This window comes from Neopsephotus bourkii, unplaced genomic scaffold (assembly GCF_033783945.1).
Source record: "Neopsephotus bourkii isolate Nb327-2 ecotype Australia unplaced genomic scaffold, CSIRO-AGI_Nbou_v1 NB_962, whole genome shotgun sequence".
Lineage (NCBI taxonomy): Eukaryota > Metazoa > Chordata > Aves > Psittaciformes > Psittacidae > Neopsephotus > Neopsephotus bourkii.
Genome location: NW_026901456.1, coordinates 3903223 through 3916070, shown reverse-complemented (window position 1 = coordinate 3916070; position 12848 = coordinate 3903223). Strand labels below are relative to the sequence as shown.

At 36.6% G+C, this 12848-nt stretch overlaps 1 protein-coding gene across 7 annotated transcripts in view; it reads left to right on the top strand.

Moving 5' to 3' along the window:
* Positions 1-12038, top strand: part of CRYZL1 (crystallin zeta like 1) — a 165729-nt gene extending 153691 nt beyond the window's left edge. For 5 of the 7 annotated variants that reach the window (XM_061359099.1, XM_061359095.1, XM_061359093.1 and 2 more), the window contains 8 exons: positions 1663-1796; positions 2590-2701; positions 6524-6547; positions 7625-7723; positions 8471-8592; positions 9050-9155; positions 10863-10908; positions 11602-12038. In XM_061359099.1, the coding sequence (XP_061215083.1) occupies positions 1663-1796; positions 2590-2701; positions 6524-6547; positions 7625-7723; positions 8471-8592; positions 9050-9155; positions 10863-10908; positions 11602-11701 (743 nt within the window). In that variant the 3' untranslated portion in view covers positions 11702-12038. Of the gene's footprint in view, positions 1-1662; positions 1797-2589; positions 2702-6523; positions 6548-7624; positions 7724-8470; positions 8593-9049; positions 9156-10858; positions 10909-11601 lie in introns of all 7 variants that reach the window. The other 2 variants (XM_061359092.1, XM_061359094.1) reach the window with 2 other exon arrangements.
* The last annotated feature ends 810 nt before the right edge of the window (positions 12039-12848 follow it).

Genomic DNA, 12848 nt, shown 5'->3' with positions numbered 1-12848 from the left:
TCCTCACTTTGACCCAGTCCAGGAATATCAGTTGTGACTGGACTAAAAGATGGGATAAGATTAGCAGACTAGAAGGTGGAGAAAGGAATTTTCAGGGACTGAGGATCAGGGAAATCTGAGGATTGAAACACTTTTTTCAATTATTGTGAATTTCCAGTTTAGCCTTTCTGGGCATAAAGTGCTTAACGTGTAGGATACTAAATCTGGGAATCTCTGTGCTTTTCCCAGCGGTTTGTTGTGTTACTTGGAACAAGCTAGTCTTTAGCTCAGATTAGTTTGTATTGTTTCTGTGCCTGTCCATGAATTCAACCTGCGTAATTAAAGGTGACTCCTCTAAATTTGTTTATGCCAAATCAAAACCCCTATGTTTACTGCATAAAGTATGGTAAAATATCCTCTATATGGTTTTTTAACATATATATGAGAGGTAAAGAAGTATTGTTTATGTTGGCTTGTTTGAAGATGAAATCCTCCTGACTGGCTATTGACAGCTTCTGCAAAATAATCATGGACTTACGGAGATGGAAAAAAACAAGGTTTACTCTTGATAATGCTTAAAAGTACAAATCAAGCAAAATGAAATCTAGAGGTCCGTGCTGCCTTATCTATAGGCACAGTAACTACAGGCAGAAAGTATTTCTGATTTTATATTACCTACAGTAGTTTACTTCGTGCTAAATAGGATGAACTGGCACAAAAAGTGATGATGCTGGGGATGATCCCTAGAATCCTTTTCCAACACACTGATAAATGATCCCAGGTGATCACATTGCTCATGTTGTTTTATAGCTCCCGTGATTCATGCTACCCTGTCAATTCTTATCCTTAAAGCGACAGACCAAACCTTATTTTCTTTGTAGTGTCCCTCCAGAGGACTGAGCTTGCTTAGTTCAGTTCTGTGCCAGACTGTCAGCTGGGCTATGATAATTTCTAGCTTAGCATTAAAGTCTTTGCTAAATCATGTAAATCGCTTACATAGAAAATGGTGTTTGAACTTGTGATTTCTATTTAATAGAGTACTTCATTACCATTACCTTCCTTCTGAGCATGTTGATAGAATAAGAAAATTTTGAAGCATCTTGTAGGTAGAGACAACAGAAAGCAGAGCTGAAAAATAACGTTATCTTGACCTTTATCTCTCTTGAAATATGTTCCAACGTGCATAAGCTCTTTGTACCAATGGATTGTGAAGTAGATTGTAACCTAAAGAGAATGAGAATTAGGAACTTGTGGATTGGAACTTGCATTGTGTGTTTTCACAAAAATAACTCTGACACAGAAAAAAGAGCTCCTCAGATCACTTCTGTCAGGAGGTTATAGCAGGAATTACACATCTGTCTTTTTTTCTGTTTAAGTACTATGCTTGTATCTGAACTTGCTCGCATGAGTGCTGCAAAAGCAAACTGATTATTCATGGAATAATAATTGCCTTTTTCCACTTTGACTCCGTTAGCTGACCTAAGACTGCCATTACCCACAGTATTGGAATATTGCCTTTGTGAAATAATCATAATTACACCTGTAGGTGATTTGACATGTATAATTTTCTTTTATGTTTTAGAAATTGATAAAGTCTGACAAATAACTGAGTGAAATATCAGGGACTTGCTGCTTCCCCCCCCTCCATCTGTTTCTTGTTTGTTTGTTTTTTCCCAAACTTAGTTCGTAAACCAGAAAAAGTTTGTTGGGTTGAAGCAGCCGGGACTGTCCGTGATGGTGTCCGAGCATACACAGCTTTACACTACCTTTCCCAAGTCTCTCCTGGAAAAACTGTGCTTGTAATGGACGGAGCAAGTGTAGGTAACAACTGTGCAATAATAACAATTTCAGATCAGAAAGATTACCTCTGCTGTAAATAACTGCCTTATCACCAGAACAGTTGGATTTCTTACAACATACTAAATTTATCAAGCCTTATATGTTACTCTTGGCAGCACCCTTAACTTAATGGATTAACAGGAAGGGCCTTCCCACATAAGGTAATGAGCCAAGAATGTAGTCCTTTACACGTTGTGTGGGCAGTGAAGAGAGGTAGCTCTTTCCTGGTGTTTTACATTGACATAGTTTTACCTTAGGCCCTTAGGTATAACTGGAGGAAAGTGCCTTAATTTTTTATTCCTTTCCCACCCTTTTTAACTTCTCTTAGATACAAATAATTTCCTTTGCATTACTGCAATCTTTATTGCTAATGAAGATGTGGAGCTTGCCTCAGCCAAGATTCAATAATGTAGAAGTGTCTGGGGCTTTTTCCTTGGTAACACTTCTTCCTTCAACAAGCAAGCAAGCCCAAAGCTACAATTGCAGCTATGATACCTGTGTTAGTTAAAGTGGAACCTGAGATACTCTGTTGAAGAAGTAGTTACTAAAAGTTTGTTCAGAGCTTTCTAGTCAATGAAAAGACTTTTTTTTTTGCTTCATTTAGAACAGAAGCAGATCTATGAATATTCAAAACCTTGACTTAGATGTGTTTTATTGAAAGAGTAAGTTCATTTTGAGATACTCTCCTGACTGTTCTTTGCAGTATAATCTTTCTTAAATGGCATAAAATTGTTGCTGTAAACAAATTCATCTACTTTCTTTGTTCTGCAGCCATTCGGTACAATAGCTATTCAGTTAGCACAACACAGAGGAGCTAAAGTAATCTCTACTGCATACAGTCTTGAAGATAAGCAGCACCTGGAAAGGCTCAGACCTCCTGTGGGTAAGTTATATTCTTCAGGGCTAAAATTTACACTGAAGAATGTCTCAAAATACTTTTTTTAGTGTAGAGACTTATTTCAAGTAGCTGCAAACTGAAACACAAAATTATAAATAGTCTAATGAAATAGTTTTGACATTTATTCTGTACTCCATAGGTATTTAATTTCTGGTTTAGGTGAATTTAATGGCATTTTTATTCTTCACTTAAATTGTAATGACAGTCTCTCTTCTTATTTTCTATAGTGCTTGAGTGCTGCCTTTTGGCCTAACTACCTCAGAAGTCTTTTTGTAAACTCGTTGCTTGTGAACAAGAAGAAAGCATTACTAAAGCACCAGTATCACACTATGTAATCTAGGTACCTGAGCCAGTGTTCAGGTGCGATCACATACTTGAGATACAGTATTCATCAGACTCAAATTACTTCTAATAGTATTTTGTCAAGCTATGTGGCAGCTCTGTTTCAAGTACTGTCATAACAGTAGCTGTTGTGACAGGATAGTCAAAGTCTCTGCATTTTCCTGTGTCCTAAATGAGCTTTGTTTTAGACATTAATACTTGCATTCATCTATGACTTTTTCCATTTCTTCTCTTTGATACTTAAGTTTGAAGGGGAAGGGTGGTGTCCCTGAAAGTAACAGTGTTATTTGGACTATACAAACCTACTAGCATCCTTCCTGAACAGACCTTTTCTTATTTCGATGCTGCAGAGTGGAGTAAAGTAGAGTATTTCTTTATTCAGACAGTTTAAAGGATAGCATTGCAAAGCCCAGTTTGATTGCAGTCTGTGAACTTTTCTATAGAAGTTTAAAATCCTCCTCAAAATGCAAAGACTGTCAGAGCATAATCATCAAGTTTATTTTTCAGTGTATGGTTTTTGTTACCATTCAAAGAAGCATATGTAAAGAGTAGCTGTGTCTCTTGTAAGAATATTTTCTAGGGGAAAGCATTCTGTAGTCAGTTATCACATCAACATACTGTAACTGCATTACAGTTGCAGCAATAAAAATATATATGGGTTAAGGAGAGATCTGATTAAAAAGTTAGTATCAAGGTTAGCTGTCCCTCATTCTTACTCCTTTCTCCTTTGTTGGTTTTTTTTCCACTTAATATTGTCAGCAATCTTTGCTTTCCAAATGGAGAATTAGAGCTGTTTTCAAATCTCCTCTCTTCTTCTTAGTGACTCACTAAAATGAGGCATTGCTGATATGCAGGTGCACATAGTATTGTCCTTGTGTTCTCCCTTGCTGGCTCAAGAATAGTAAGCTAAGAGGGATGAAATAAGCCAGAGAGCTGCTCTTTAGACACAGAGAGAACAGAGTTCTTGTCAATTTTAATTCCTTTCTGGCTCCCAAGAACAGAACTGGCAGTGGAAGCACAGAGACAACACAGTGTGCAAATGCATTCTGGGGCTGCATGTTCACACACATCTGCAGTGTTGGGGAGTGATTCACTTCCAGCCTACCAAGTGTGTATTTAGCTCTTCCAGAACTGGCTTTGGAGTGCTGATAATGCAGCAGGAAGTGGAGTGCTGTGCAGAGGTTATTACACAAGAGCAGGGAGAAAGACATTTTTTGCTGTCTGACCTTAACAGTTTTCAACAGGGAACCGCAAAGTTTTGTGCTGGGGATGTCATAATTTCCTCTAAGACCCGGCAGACTTATTTTTCTACATTTTTCTATGGCCTCTGAAAAGCTAGTTTTTCCTTTTCTTACCTCAGAATTCTTTTTTACTGTAATAGGAGACATTACAAACATCAGAACATAATGCATTTTTGTGAATGCTTCTATTATGTAGAGGTTTGTTATGCCAGCTGTTGCAGGGTGAAAGAGTAAATACAAAAGACCTAAACCATTGCTTTTTAATAATTTAGGGTTGTATCTTGCTAATGATATGAAAACTTTATTAGTTAAGAAAGGACCTTGCAATTTTATTATCATAATCCTGTCAGCACATATGAATATGACTTTGGGTTGCTTTGTTACTTACTTTTTGCTGGAGTTTTTACATTCTATGAATGTTAACACAAAACAAACGTTCTAAGTAACCCAAGCATAGCTAGCTGTATCTAAGCTGGCTTCTAATGCCTGCCTGTGTGTCGAGGCTTTTTCAGTTTTGTGCTTGTTTAGTGTTGGGTTCTTTGTTTAGCTTTTAGAAAGAGTTTGTCAGTTGTCAATGAGCAGCAGTTTGAGTTATCAGTGTATAGCATAACCAGCTGCTTCATAAATGGCTGAAATAACCATCTCTTGCAGTGAAAAGGCTATCACTTACATTGCTTATGTACGTGCTTGCACTATAACAGTAGAAGTTTCATTTAGCAGTTTTCCTGAATGTTTGTGGAACATAAACATTAGGGAAAAAAAGTTAATTGTATCTTTACTCCAAATAAAGAGATATAACCTGAGTACAGCATTAAAAGGAGAAACAGTTTGAGTGTGTAAGCAAAAAGCAACTCACTGTTCTTACATTTTAGGGTTTTTTGTTTTGGGTTTTGTGTTTTAATAAATATGATTCCAGTGCCTGAAGTAGAAGTTCCTGTTAGTGTTTAAGGATTTTATATTTAGGCCAACCGGGTGGGGTCCTTACATCTCTCCAGTAATCTCTGGAGTAAATATAATAATAGTATGAAGGAGGGGATTACAACCAGTTTTGACCTTTTAGTGCCCATGTTTCAGACTGGAAACAGAATGTTACATAAATAATATGATGAGTTTCTGTTAGAAAAGAGAATTAAAAAAACACACATAGATACACACACACACACATCTATTTCTTCTGTTCCTTAGGTCACCTTTTTTTTTCTCTTTTCATTTGGTTGGGGTTTTTGTTTGGTTGTTTGGTTTGGGTTTCCTTTTTTTTCCTTTAAAACCACTATTGAGCTTTCAGTGGATACATTTCTGGTAAGAACTCGTCGGTGATTCCACGGCTTGAGTCTGTTCAGCAAACAAAATAGCAAATCTGAACTCTTTTGTGTGACAGTTTTTAAACTCTGTAGCTGAAATTACTGTGTGAGAGTGCACACTGGTAGCACGCTGGGGAAATACTGATATTGCTACTTCTCCCCAACAGTGAAAGAGGAGAGAAACTGAAGCCTTTTTGCTGGTCAGAATAACGTCACTTTAAAAGTTCTGCAAGAAGAAACTGAACTAATTTTAAAATTCTTTGCAAGAAATTTTGCATAAATGACAAAGGATTATAGAAAATTAGATTATCATTTATTGCTCAGCTTTTTCCGTAGTGGAGAGAGATTATTACAGCCTTTTGCTAGGAAGGAAATTGAACAGGATTTTGATGAGTACAGTTTAAATTACTGTATTGACTCAAGTAACAAAACTGAAAATCTTTGCTAAACAGGAATCAGGAAATAGTCAAACTGATTAAACTTATTGCCTTTTAATTTGATAGTCAGGCTTTGAGTCTGTAAATCAGAATTATTCTCAGAAAGTAACATCAGTTGCAGAAACCTTTTACCATGTCAAATTGCCATGTTAAGAAAAGCTTTTTAACTTCTTGACTGAGAAACTAATAAGAAAATGATACTGTGGGGTTTTATTTGCATACGGGAAATGTGACTATCATTACTAAATTAATGTGACATCTGTATTAAATTATGACCATGTCTGTTATCTTTAGCCACATAGTTTGACTTCAGTGAAAAACCTGAATGATTGACCTAAAAATCTGAGCGCATCTTATGATTTGTTTCAAAGGGGGATTAAAAACAAACCCCAAAGCATTAACTGAGTATTTGTTAATATTCTTAATGACTGGTTTCTCACCGTTTTTCTTCTCTTCTTCCTTCCCACCCTTTTGATTAAATTCAAGAAGGTGTACGGCAGCCTTTAGTGGGTAAGTAAAGATTGCAAATTTGAGTTTAATTCATTGTGCCTGGGAAATGAGCTTCCAAATTTGACATTGTTTCAGTTATCATTTTGCTAAGATGTGTTTGGTCTGTTTAGTTCCTAAATGTTTGTTTTACCTTATAATTATAAACCAAAACTAAAGCCCTAAGAACCTTAGCTGCTTCTTCTCTGCCCTAGTTATTCCTGATTCCACGGTTTATCTCTATAACCATCTATAAATATGGTATTACAGATATATGAGAAGAAAATGTATTAGTGACTTTCAGTTCAGAAATATTTCAAGAAGAGATGTAAAGACTTTTATCTAAATATTTATGACCCAGAGGGCTATTTTAAAAACATCATGCACAAAGTAATACATTAATGAGCTTATCCATGCTGTGAGATAAATAATGAGGTTACTAAGCATTATTTTAAAGAAAAGATAGATATAATAAGAATGACAGACTTGCTGGAATCATAAGAAACGTCAAGTCGTTGCCTCACAAGTGACTGAATTTCTTTTGCTTTTACGTGTTTACTTCTGACTTGTACTGTGAGACAGGGCTCCATACAAGAGAGAATAGGTTTTTGTTTTCCTCTGTGATACGGAAGCAAGAGAAGAGCTCTGCGAGGGATGAGTGGGAAGTGGTGGGGTTTATGGAGAGTAAGGGAAAAAAACAGTGATTGGAAAACTTCCAAAGCATTACTGCTATGGTTATTTGATAGAAAATTTGAAAGTTGGGAGATGTGAAATAAGGTCCCTCCTTATCTTTTGGCCACTCTTTTGCTTCAATAACATGGCTAGTCACTCCAGAAGTTGCTATTTTTGAAGAGGCTTTTGGAAAAAAATAGCAAATCATGAACTTACAGACGGTTTTCTAATTCTTGTCATGGCATACTTTATTCTTTTTGGCCTAAACAGTTTTGTGAGTTTGATTTCTGCATTAAGCTAATAGCTATTTAGGGTTTTTTGACTTGGCTGCAAACTTGTCATACTTTCAGTAACTAGAAACTTTGTTCTGCTCTGAATGTGAACTCTGCATTTTTTATTGTAGTTAACCAAATGTGCTTCTCTTTCTAGCTCGTGTGATAGATGTGTCAAATGGCAAGATTGATGTGGCAGAGAGCTGCTTGGAAGAGACGGGTGGCCTGGGAGTGGATATTGTTCTAGATGCTGGAGGTATGCAACAGATGAAAAACTGGTCTTCAGAGCACTATTAGGTGGTGGTGGTGGTGGTAGTAGTAGTAGAATTTCCAGGTAATATAGGTGGAGTCTGCATCACCTCAAACAATTACATTTACTTGCTTGTTCCCATGCGATTTCATGTACGTTTCTTTATTCAATAGGTTTGCTTAAGCATGATCTCCTTAAGATCTCCTCATATCACCCTCTAGAGGAAGTGTCTGATACTGTCAGTCATTGCTAAATTTGTCTGAATTTTTCCTATATTTAAAACTGAAAAGGAAAAAAAATGTGTTTAAAGAGTAGAGCTGTGACATCGTTGTTTATGCTACCTTATTTTAATACAAACATTATGCCATAGTCACCAGTACTGTCAACCTGTATTCTAAAGCAGCCATAATAGTTGAAACTTCTGCTTATTATTTTTAGCTGAAATAATTGAAGAACTTAGAGTTCCACTGAAATGTATTAAAAGAAATATATATTGAATTTCCTAAATCGTCTACTTTCTCAGATATTCTCACATGACTAGCAGCGTAATCTATTTGTAGTGGTGCTCCAGACAGGTGTCTTTCATTGGGTGTATTCATGTGCATATATTCCATCTCTTTTGTATCTGAAGACACAGGATTGTAAAGGATCCCAAGATAATGTGTTCTTAAGTACAGGAAGAGGTGGCTGTTTCATTCTGCACCGAATTTTCTTCTGAACTGAAATAAATTTTGTTGTTTCCCTCCTCTCCAGTGAGATTATATAGCGCTGAAGATGAATCAACTTCAAAATCACAGTTGCTGCCTCATAAGCATGATATCATAACTCTTCTTGGTGTTGGGGGACACTGGATTACAACAGAAAAAAATCTTCAGGTAAAGATACTGTATCAGAACGTTAGCACCACAGTACATGCATGGATGTGTCTGTGAGCTTCGGTCATGGCCGGGTGGTTCCTCACTGGTAACACCATCACTTTTTACTGAAGAAAATTTTCACATCCAGAAAATGGGAAGTAGACAGCACTAATAACATTTTTTCTTTTGGGACAGTTTTGGGGTTGTCTTCTCTGAGATGATAGTAAGCTATGTTAATGGCTTAGCTGTACTGACAAATTTTAAAGGACCTGTTTTTGGCTGAGTGTATTAAACTGCTTGACAAGACAGAGAAGTATCATTTAAAGCTGTAAATATCACAAGTTTTCTAAGTTTTCAGTATGGGCCAAGGGTGGTTTGTAGGCTTTTTTTAACCATCTGTATAAAATAACTATTTATCCTCTATTTTTATATAGGAAAACATAACTAAATAACATTGTTCCTCAATTTGTTATAGCTGGATCCTCCAGACAGCCATTCCTTGTTTCTTAAAGGAGCCACTGTCTCCTTTCTGAATGATGAGATATGGAACTTGTCCAACGTACAGCAAGGGAAGTATCTCTATATCCTTTCGATGGTCCTTTTGAATACTGGCTGCTGATACAAGTGGATGGAAATACAACTGAGAAACCAACTAACAGATTTTCTTCTACTCAGTCACATAAAGACAGGCATAAAGGTCAGCACAGTTAAGCTTACAGTGTAACAGAAATGCAACATTCCCTCATGTTTTAATCTAGCCTCTGCATTCCTTCTAAGTATGTGTCTCCACATGCTCCATTAAAAGCAGTGCTGAAATAGAAAACATGCATCCTGGAGAAAATGCCGTATTTTGGTTTAAGATTGACACCATTAGTTTAAGATTTGATTCTATAAGTTTTTATATTATGCATATGATATTTTTTATTTTGATTTTTTTGTTCTTTTGGGCAGTAAATGCATCATCCATAAATCTGAATGCAATCAGTTTAACTGAAAAAGTTAAAATATTTTGTTTTCATAACCTTTTCTTTATTTGTAATCTTATGTACATAAAATTTATTGAGCACAGATGTGGGTATGGGCAGAGGAATGCCTCCATTTGCATTATGCGTTACCTACATTTGGTCTTAGCAGCTGGACTCTGAGCTTTCTACTGGCGTGATAGTTTTCAGTGGATCACTTCAAGTACTGGGAGGTTTTTCTGTTTATGGCTTTAAGGACCCTCCCTGTTCTTTACTGCACTGCAGACTGAGATCTGCTGAATCACTTTTGCAGTTTAGCAGAACAGCAGGGGCAGGTGAGGATTAAGTCATTATATTTGTGAAGCAGCTAACTGTACTGCAAGGAGGTCCTCCCTCCTCCACTAAACTGCAAAGTTGCTTAGGCAAGGTCAGGCACACGAAGTGAATGTTTATAGGATGCAGGTTATCAAGAATCAATTTATCGTTTGGTATTTTTGTTGAATGCTTACTGAGTAGTTATCCACATAAAAAGTAAGCTGACTAAACAGTAATATTTCTTCTGTCGTCTCCTGGGGTGTCTTTAATAACAACAGCACATTTTATCACAACAGGCTTTAAAGTTGAAAGGAAAAATCTGGTTTAGGTTTGGGGGTTTTTTTGGATCTGTGTATCTTGTGAAATTCTTGAGCATATGGCATTAATAACATCTGAAGAAAACACAAGGTGATTGCTTTTTAAAATAACTTGAGCTTCAAATATTAACCAGATTGCTCTAAAAATGAAGGAAGGGACATTAATTTTTGAGCTTCATATAAAGACTAAATACAGCCTCATCTGTTGCTTTGCCATGAATGGTAGTCATTAACTCAGAGACCCCTTACAGATGCACAGTGCTGCTCCATGAATTTACAGACTCACTGTGTTCCAAACTTTCTTTTGATTTTCACCTCAGATGTCTGTATGATGAGTCGGGATAGTTAATTGGTACCAAAGTGCGTCCTCTTCATTCTACACAAAACCCACAGCTGCCATTCTGATTGACGAACTTTGAACTAGTGTGGGCTGCATTTGTCAGTCTTAACACTTTTGCCTTATTTTTTGAAAGTTTATTTTCCATATTGCATTTCTGTATACTATTTCAGGAAAGGAGGCTTCTGATATATAAGCAAGTGCATAAAGGTGATCTAAAGATTGGCATGAAGGTTAACTTTCATTTTTGCCTTGATCCTGCTGGTTTTGTATCAATACAGGGCTCTTGCCAGCACACATGATTATGGAAAGATTTATCTGTAGATACGTTGTTACCTTGACAGTCCTCTTAGCTACCCATCTTAGAAGATATAATGGAGAAACTATCAAGTAGCATTTTCAGGTGAGATGTAATTTGATTTTTTTTTTATTATTTTCTTTCTTCTTTTAATGAAATTCATCATTAGAGTAGATAACTCTTGCCAGCACTGTACTGCAAATTTATTGGGGGTTACTCAGGGAAAAGATGCCTCACATAGTTTGTATGGAGCAGTTTATGGTTTATTTCTGTTTGTAATACAGCAAGCTAATGCACAAGGAGGTTGGGTAAATCCCATGATTATGCTGTATGTCAAAATTTAACCAAGGCCGCATATTCTTTTCTTGGTGGAGGAAGAGCATGTATCTAACTGCTCCGCAACATGTCTGACTGAGAAATGGTTTTGGCTGTAAAGATGATGGGTCTAATACTCCTCTGAGAAGAGTAACAGCTTCACTATGTATGAAGACTCCCGTAATAAAGTAGGAATGGAAGATCCTTTACCTTTACAGTCTGACTGTATTGCTGTTGAGCAAAAGCCTCACCACCACCACCTATTTTTTACCCCTTAAGAAGGATATCTTTTCATTAACTTCTCTTTTCTGTTTGCTTTTGGGCTCTTCCCTTCTTTACTGAACCCAAGCAAAGCTATAAAACTTTTATTTTGTTTAAGGAGTAAAGTTTACATAGTGAAAGTAAAGTCTATAGCAGTAGTCCTGCAATATTTCTGTTGATCTGAGCATGCTCACCAGGCACTTCTGTCATGTTCCATTTTAGGCCTCAGCTGGATGAACCGATCCCATTGTATGAAGCCAAAGTTTCTATGGAAATAGTTCAAAAGAATCAAGCAAGAAAAAGACAAGTCATCCAGTTCTGACACACACAATTTCCTGAATTCTAAGCCTGTGGAAGATGAAGAAATGTAATGTATTTGAGAAGTAAATTTGTGTACACTTTCAAATAGTTCTGTAACTGGAATTTAGATCTTTTGTCCTGAGAATCCTGTGACTTTAGAGTTTGGGGTTGGTTGTTTTTTTTCATTAACTTGAGTAGAATGTTCCCATCAGCAAATTCTGAAGAGGCTGTCTTGACATACAGATCTTGTCTGCCCTGCCCCAATTACAAATGTCAGTAATATCTGCAGGCAAACTCAGCTGCTGTTGTTTTTCAAACATAAGAAATGAAAGGGAAAAAAAAAAATCTGGTGAGATTTATTTGTCCTCCCATCTCCAGCCTCTACTAATAGTCACCTTTATATTTACCCTTTTCTTTTGACTGCATTGAGACTGAGCACTCTCTGTGGTACACTTAGTCTTTAATCCACATTTAGAATTGTTATTTAATTGAAAGAGAGGCAAAACCATCAGAATTGGCAAAGGATGCTAGAGGGGTAAGGATATGGTACTGACAGTACGACTTCCCCACACAGATGATTTTCTTCATTTTAGCAACCAGGGAGTAAACCCAGTAAATCTAGAGTCCATAAGCTGAAACGATCGTGTCATTCAGATGTTTGAGGCACTTTATGCATCCAGTCAGAGTAATGTTATCTTTGCTGTCTTTCCATTAGACCTTCCTATGCTGTACACTTTTACTTTCCCTCTTTTAACCTCTTTCCTATGCCTACCATTCCAATGCCTCAGATCTGTTTATCCAACATTCTCCATTACCATGGACCATCTGTAAATCAGCAAGGGAAGGAACTGGAAATTAGTAGGGAAGGAACTGCGGGGTTTTTTTCTTCAAAGTATGTGGCTTTCTACTTGCTCTCATTTGACAGCAAAACTACTTTTTCTGTTCAGCTGTGCTGCTCGTTTTTGCTGTGTGCATAGCTCAAACAATGGATGCTAGCACATCTAAAGCATGTGAATCCCAGGTGTTAGTTTGACATTCTGAAGCTTTGTACCCACCTACTTGTTTTTTCCTGATGTTGTTCATTTTTGCTTATATAGTAAAACTATAAAATAGTTTGCAAAATAATAATAAATAAAATAAATAATAAAAAATAGTTTGCCAAATAAAGT